Raw genomic sequence first — 7,701 nt, 5'->3', positions numbered from 1 at the left:
TATTCAAGACTTTTAATAAACATATTTCAAATGATTTTTTTTATTTTATTTGTAATTTTATACCTTTTGTTTTCATGCTTTTGTTTTATATTTTAAAGACATCGTCTGTTGTGAAGTTGTAGTAATAATCTAATAAAGTCTTCCTTTTCTTCCTATTTAATCTTTAATTCGTTTTTATTCATTTTATTAGATTGACTTCTTTTTATGCCCCCGCCATTTATGTCCGTCGCGTCACGTCGCGTCCCGTCCCGTCCCGTCACGTCGCGTCCCGTCCCGTCCCGTCGCGTCGCGTCGCGTCCCAAATCAGTATATACCACCTAACATCCTCATTCGGACCTTTCACTATTATTTCACATGGGGGGGTTGGGGGGGCGGGCATTCATGTCTTACAGACATTTTCTAGTTTTCAGTTATTTGTCATCGGAATTTGTTATTGTGTGATATTTTTATTTTATAGTACTAATTATATTATACAACATGTAATTTACTGTAATTACCTATGTTTGCATTTCTGTTGATGGTCAGAAAAAAGGGTTTGTCTGGATCATTCATTGCTGTAGGCGGCTTGGAAGCATACATTTTGTACAAAGCTACTGGATCTTTGTTAACAATAACAAGAACCTGTTCTGGTTTTGGTTTGACGTTTCTGGATGTTAACAATGTACTCTTCACCATTTTCTACATCAGTTTTCTGTTCAACATCTCCCCATTTCAAATCATGGGTTTCTTTTCCAGGGCGCATTCCGAAATGCATTGTACAAATCATCCACACAGAGTAGAGAAGTGCAGCAGGTGATTGCATTCCTAATGTATTTGTTTCACATAATTGTTCCAGTTCCATATCTGTTAGCTCATCTGCTGCCCTGGGCATATTTCCTTTCCCCGTTCCCTTCAGTTGCTTTTGTTTTGTTTTAAGAACAGCCCTGCATTTTTTAAATTGTAAATCACACATTAGGCCAACAGGATAATTATTTTCCTTCAAATATCTGTCTAAACTGCCCACATAGCTTCTAAGTGTTGTTGGCTCATAATCAGAACCACCCTTGCGTTTAACAAAGAGAAGAAACATTGAAATGTTTGTGTCAAGTTCACTCGGTGGGATTACTTCCGGTTGTCGCCCCTCCCCACACTGTATCAGATAAGCCTTGAAAACACTCATATCTTGCTCAGTTTTCCTTTTAGTGTCACGATTTTGTTGATTTTTAAGAAAGTTGTCAATGTCATCTGCATTAACTTTCCTAAATTGCTTACCGTTTGTTGCTGCTGCTGTGGTTGGTTCTGATTCTACATCAAGTGCAATCTTATCAGCTGCTGGCTCATTCACTTGGATCAATTATTTGGAACTTCATAAAATCAACCTCCCCTTGCGACAAACCTTCTAATATTTCATCTAAAGTCTTTGGTTCTCTCTCCATTTCCTTCAGATAAGTTTTTTTCTTTGGTATATGTTATGCAGATCTATAGCAGACTATTCCGTAGAAGATAAACACAGTCTCTTGTGAATTCTTTAGCCACGATAATTCCCTCGAATTCGTAACCTTGGATCTGCCCTGTAAATAATGTCAGAAGTAGGCACTCTTCAGTTAAATTTGAGAGAGCTATATCAGGCTGGACACCATAATAATCAATAGATAAATAAGTACGTCAATTTTAGTTAATTTAGTGTGTTTTGGTTAGATTGTATAGCTAACTATGTAGTTTGGTGAGATTGTATAGCTAACTATATAGTTTGGTGAGATTGTATAGCTAACTATGTAATTTGGTGAGATTGTATAGCTAACTATGTAGTTTGGTGAGATTGTATAGCTAACTATGTAGTTTGGTGAGATTGTATAGCTAACTATGTAGTTTGGTGAGATTGTATAGCTAACTATGTAGTTTGGTGTGAATGTGTATATAAATATGTAGGTAAGTGCGATTGTACAGATAAATATGAAGATTAGTGAGATTTTGTAGATAAATATTTAGTTTGGTGAGATTTTCTAGATAAATATGTAGTTTGGTGTGATTGTGTATATAAATGTGTAGGTAAGTGCGATTGTACAGATAAATATGAAGATCAGTGAGATTTTGTAGATAAATATTTAGTTTGGTGAGGTTTTCTAGATAAATATGTAGTTTGGTGTGATTGTGTATATAAATATGTAGGTAAGTGCGATTGTACAGATAAATATGAAGATTAGTGAGATTTTGTAGATAAATATTTAGTTTGGTGAGATTTTCTAGATAAATATGTAGTTTGGTGTGATTGTGTATATAAATATGTAGGTAAGTGCGATTGTACAGATAAATATGAAGATTAGTGAGATTTTGTAGATAAATATTTAGTTTGGTGAGGTTTTCTAGATAAATATGTAGTTTGGTGTGATTGTGTATATAAATATGTAGGTAAGTGCGATTGTACAGATAAATATGAAGATTAGTGAGATTTTGTAGATAAATATTTAGTTTGGTGAGATTTTCTAGATAAATATGTAGTTTGGTGTGATTGTGTATATAAATGTGTAGGTAAGTGCGATTGTACAGATAAATATGAAGATTAGTGAGATTTTGTAGATAAATATTTAGTTTGGTGAGATTTTCTAGATAAATATGTAGTTTGGTGTGATTGTGTATATAATGTGTAGGTAAGTGCGATTGTACAGATAAATATGAAGATCAGTGAGATTTTGTAGATAAATATTTAGTTTGGTGAGGTTTTCTAGATAAATATGTAGTTTGGTGTGATTGTGTATATAAATATGTAGGTAAGTGCGATTGTACAGATAAATATGAAGATTAGTGAGATTTTGTAGATAAATATTTAGTTTGGTGAGATTTTCTAGATAAATATGTAGTTTGGTGTGATTGTGTATATAAATATGTAGGTAAGTGCGATTGTACAGATAAATATGAAGATTAGTGAGATTTTGTAGATAAATATTTAGTTTGGTGAGATTTTCTAGATAAATATGTAGTTTGGTGTGATTGTGTATATAAATATGTAGTTTGGTGTGATTGTGAAGATAAATATGTAGTTTGGTGTGATTGTGTTAATAAATATGTAGTGAAGTGAGATTTTGTACAGACAAATATGTAGTTTGGTGTGATTGTTTAGATAAATATGAAGTTTAGTGAGATTGTACAGATAAATATGTAGCTTGGTGAGATCGTGTAGATAAATATGTAGATTAGTGAGATTGTGTAGATAAATTTGTAATTTGGTGAGATTGTGTCGATAAATATCAAGTTTAGTGAGATTGTGTAGATAAATGTGTAGTTTGGTGAGATTTGTAAATAAATATGTAGTTTGGTGAGATTGTGTATATAAATATGTAGTATGGTGAGATTTTGTAGATAAATATGTAGTTTGGTGAGATTGTGTATATAAATATGTAGTTTGGTGAGATTTTGTAGATAAATATGTAATTTAGTGAGACTTTAGATATGTGGGTTTTTACGATTGTATGTAAATATATGTTACATTCCTCATTATGTATTGATTTCTACAGAAAACACATCTCCATTCTTAAACGTACCGAACGTTATGAATCATACATAATAAGTGTCCCTATTACTTCAATTTGATAAATTTTATGATATTTATTTGATATCGTTTCGTTTTTTCAAGCAGAATAAAGTACTCATCCTCCACGAAACGAAATTTGAACCAGCGTAAAAATTCTTTTTAATTTTGAAATTAAGCACATTGAATGTTTTCACATAGCACGCACATTCAGTAAATGACATACTCTTCAGATACACATTTATACGTTAGATATGCCTCGCACCTACTACTTGTGGAAATTATATAATGTCTAACATACTTAATGAAAACATTTGTTGCATTTATTGCCTCGTGAACAGCCAGGATCATTCTAAGTGCGGTTTCTCCTTGTAAAAGCTGGTGACTACTACCTCACAGAACAGCAAACGGGAGGCCCGTCACGCGTCATCTAGAGCAAAATGGGGTAACGTCTATCGATTAAAGACACCCACAATACGATAGTCCAGTCCGTTTCTCAGCTTCATGTGAAACGCAAACATCCGCGGGTAGGTAGAACATGTGTAGGCCAAAGCAAAACACCGACTGAGTGATAGGGGGTTTCAGCAGGGCAAAGGGTACCAATCACATTACTCTAATACTGTTACAATGGTTGACGTCTGTTCTTATTTCGCTAATGTTGGAAGGATTTCAATTTATCAAAATTTAAAAATCAAAATCAATAATATAAACTCTCCAATAAGTAAGGTTTGACAGTATGTTCAGATCGTGAGCCAGTTCTTAACATTTTTTGAGAAAAAGTACTGATCAAACCCTATTTTATTTGATCTTTTCGGATGACCCCGAGGCAAATATGACATTATTTCTATATTTGAGGACTGTTAACAACTTGATTCCACAGCCAGGAGATTTGATAGAGCTAAATAATGTAACGTTTCAGATTTGAATATAGAATAATAAGTATTACCTATAGTACAAACAAATCAACAATACTCGTGACAATTACATTACGGCTATGGTAAAACAAAAACATAAGCTGTTACGTTACGTAACTGGGAATGACGTCACGCTCTATTTATAGAGGGTATACTATGATGTTGTAGATGTTCACGGGGATTCCCAAATAACGTATATGTCCATCACATGTTATATACTGCATAAGGCATTCCCGACCGGGATAACCGCGGAACATTAGACTTGCGAAATTAAAGAAATAAATAAAGTACCAGTCAAGCGTCTCGTCAGCGTCAATATAACTCTTGCTTTTTAGTTGACACCGAAAGGTTTCTGGGTGACGATTGTCAAGATGGAGGCCAGAGTATTGTTATGAAAGCGAGGTTCTTATCTTATCATCATTTAACCCTCTACGAGCTTTTTCATTTGTCAATTTTTATGTAATCACTCAGAACATGAAATTTAATCAAGTAACGTCAGGTTGAATTTAAACATATGTTATTGCATGTAAGTAGTAATGGGATTGGGCACTAGTTTAACAACTTATATAAAACCATTTCCAAACATATAAATATACACGCATTAAATTTACAAGGTGGCAGCAGGATATAATAACAAGTTGAGTGAGATCGAGAGATAAGGGAAAGAAAGAGAGAGGGGGTGGAGAGAGAATGGGGGGGGAGAGAGGGGGTGGAGAGAGAATGGGGGGAGAGAGAAGGGGGTGGAGAGAGAATGGGGGAGAGAGAGAATGGGGGAGAGAGAGAATGGGGGGAGAGAGGGGGTGGAGAGAGAATGGGGGGAGAGAGGGGGTGGAGAGAGAATGGGGGAGAGAGGGGGAGAGAGAGAGGAGGGAGGGAGAGGGGGGTGGGAGAGAGGGAGAGAGAGAGAGAGAGAGAGAGAGAGAGAGAGAGAGAGAGAGAGAGAGAGAGAGAGAGAGAGAGAGAGAGGGAGAGAGGAGAGAGAATGGGGAGAGAGAGGGGGTGGAGAGAGAATGGGGGGAGACAGAGAGGGGGAGGAGAGACAATGGAGAGAGAGAGAGGGGGGTGGAGAGAGAATGGGGGAGAGAGGGGGTGGAGAGAGAATGGGGGGAGAGAGGAGAGAGAGAGAATGGGGATGGAGAGAGAGAGAATGGGGGAGAGAGGAGGGTAGAGAGAGATGGGGGAGAGAAAGAGAGAGGGGGTGGAGAGAGAATGGGGGAGAGAGGTGGTGGAGAGAGAATGGGGGAGAGAGGGGTGGAGAGAGAGGGGGTGGAGAGAGAATGGGGGAGAGAGGGGGTGGAGAGAAAGAGAGACAGACAGACAGTCAGAGAGGGAGAGACAGACAGAGGGAGAGGGACTGACGGCGAGAGAGGGAGAGACAGAGAAAGAGGGAAAGAGATGGGGTGGGGAGTGGGGTGCTTTCTTTGTATATATGTACATCATGCATGTAGTGCATGTATAGTGAATCACTAGGAGTTACCTCCCTCCCTCCGTATCTATAACCCACTATAAGACCATTACTATTTAATAGACTACAAAGTCTACACATAATACCTTTCAAAAATTAGATAAAACTGTCCCGCTGATTAATAAGTGTTTTAATCTAGTTTAGATAACTCCATATTGGCCCTTCAGCTATTTTCATTATCAGAATATAAGGATTAGGTAAAATGTTTTGAATATAAAATAATGCTTTAACAGAAATACGCACGACATACTGGTCATTTGTTTAATGGGGTGACGCCCGCCATTTTGACGTCATATCTGACTTAATATTATTTTAACTATGTTGTATTTGTAATTGCTCGGTTACTTATCACAGATCATTGTAATAATGGTAGCAGAATTTTATGATTACGTGTACCTAACTATTTTATTTACCCGGTTAATTCAATATGATCTGTCTAGAATCTTGAAAACCGCCACCTTCTCGTGCGCTGCCGTCACCTGTGACGTCATTCCGGATAATTCACGTGACGTTGGATAGAAAACGGCCACTGTACTTCAAGACATGTGCAATATGTATTTGAAAATTTATTTTATTATATAATTATCGACAGAACTGATCAGTTATTTTTAAATACATAATGTCGGAGTTCTGACATCTGAACATTATCAGCTTGATCAGTGCTTCCTGTTGGTTATTTATTATCATTATGTGTTATTTATCTCAACAAGTCTTAATTGATGTATTAAAAATCAACATTAAAATCGATCTATTCAATAAATGAATTTATTTACAAAGAAATAAGTTCATAAGTCAGCTTTGATAGTAAACCATCCTGCAGTCTACCCGTCGGATAAATAAACAAACAAAAATAACTGTTAAAACGAGACAACAAAGTGCACTTAAAAATAACTTCGGCAAATCCATTGGACATATTTTACGGTTGCTAATGAATTCATTGTGAAATTATCTCCCTGGAGATCTGTGGTTATGATTATGCTTGTACATGCAAAACATGTTGATGATAGTACACCAAAATGTTTAAACTGAATACCACAGTGAAAATGAAATTTAACTGAAAATATCTCAATTGTAACATTGGCTATTTTAGGCAGATTTTGCATTCAGTAAGAAGTCGAGCAATGCACAATTAAGTTATATATATATATATATATATATATATATATATATATATATATAATTTCAGGTAAAAACCTCACTTCCTCGAACCCGAATTACTCGGATATAGTCACAAGGAATTCGACTTTGCGATGTTTTACTGTATTCCAGATCAACTCTCGTTCGTTTTGCCGATAGTGACGTCACTTCAACATTTTCAGCCGGGGTCACGTTGTATTAGTTGGTAAATCACTGAATAACATACGGGAGGCCCGATGAAAAACCTTCCAGAGAAATCAGTGTCTGGACTAATGACATCACCACGTCAGCACAGACAATTCCTTTTTCCAGCTACCCGAGAAACATAAATCGACAGTGAGCGTAAAACCACGTACCTCGGTTCTTAACGTAGGCAACGCTCTAACCGGCTGAGCCTATCACACTGTCGCGTTCAGTAGAGGACTCATTAAACAATAGAACGTCATCGAATGGACCGAGAACAGACAGTTCAGATAATAAGTCCATTTACGGTGATAATATCAAATTCAACAAACTTTTCTTGAAGTGATTATTTTGCTGAACGCAGAATTTCTTTGTATGTATCACAGTACTGGTTTTGATGTGTAAGGATGTTAACATCATTTCCGGAAAAATCTGTACCGGACCTGCCGCCATCTTCCCAGAAAGAGATTCCGACCATTACTAATTCCCTTGGATAT

The 7,701-nt window shown here is 36.4% G+C and overlaps 1 protein-coding gene across 1 annotated transcript; it reads right to left on the bottom strand.

The window, feature by feature from the left end:
- Positions 1 to 604: 604 nt before the first annotated feature.
- LOC132563769 (zinc finger MYM-type protein 3-like) lies at positions 605 to 1,415 on the bottom strand. The gene is made up of 2 exons (XM_060228522.1): positions 1,376 to 1,415; positions 605 to 1,284 (listed from the first exon to the last, which is right to left on the bottom strand). The coding sequence occupies exons 1-2, from the start codon at positions 1,413 to 1,415 to the stop codon at positions 605 to 607; spliced, it is 720 nt and encodes a 239-aa protein (XP_060084505.1).
- Positions 1,416 to 7,701: the final 6,286 nt, after the last annotated feature.

Source organism: Ylistrum balloti, unplaced genomic scaffold (assembly GCF_031769215.1).
Source record: "Ylistrum balloti isolate Yb309-2 unplaced genomic scaffold, AGI_CSIRO_Ybal_v1 Utg371852, whole genome shotgun sequence".
Taxonomy (NCBI): domain Eukaryota; kingdom Metazoa; phylum Mollusca; class Bivalvia; order Pectinida; family Pectinidae; genus Ylistrum; species Ylistrum balloti.
Note: the sequence above shows the minus strand (reverse complement) of the source record. Positions and strands in the feature narration are given on the sequence as shown.

Excerpts from the sequence above, each read along its gene's own strand:
- LOC132563769 (XM_060228522.1), bottom strand. The coding sequence starts at position 1,415 with ATGGAGAGAGAACCAAAGACTTTAGATGAAATATTAGAAG. Across the intron at positions 1,285-1,375 it reads TTTAGATGAAATATTAGAAG|AATCAGAACCAACCACAGCA; the intron begins GTTTGTCGCAAG and ends CACTTGATGTAG.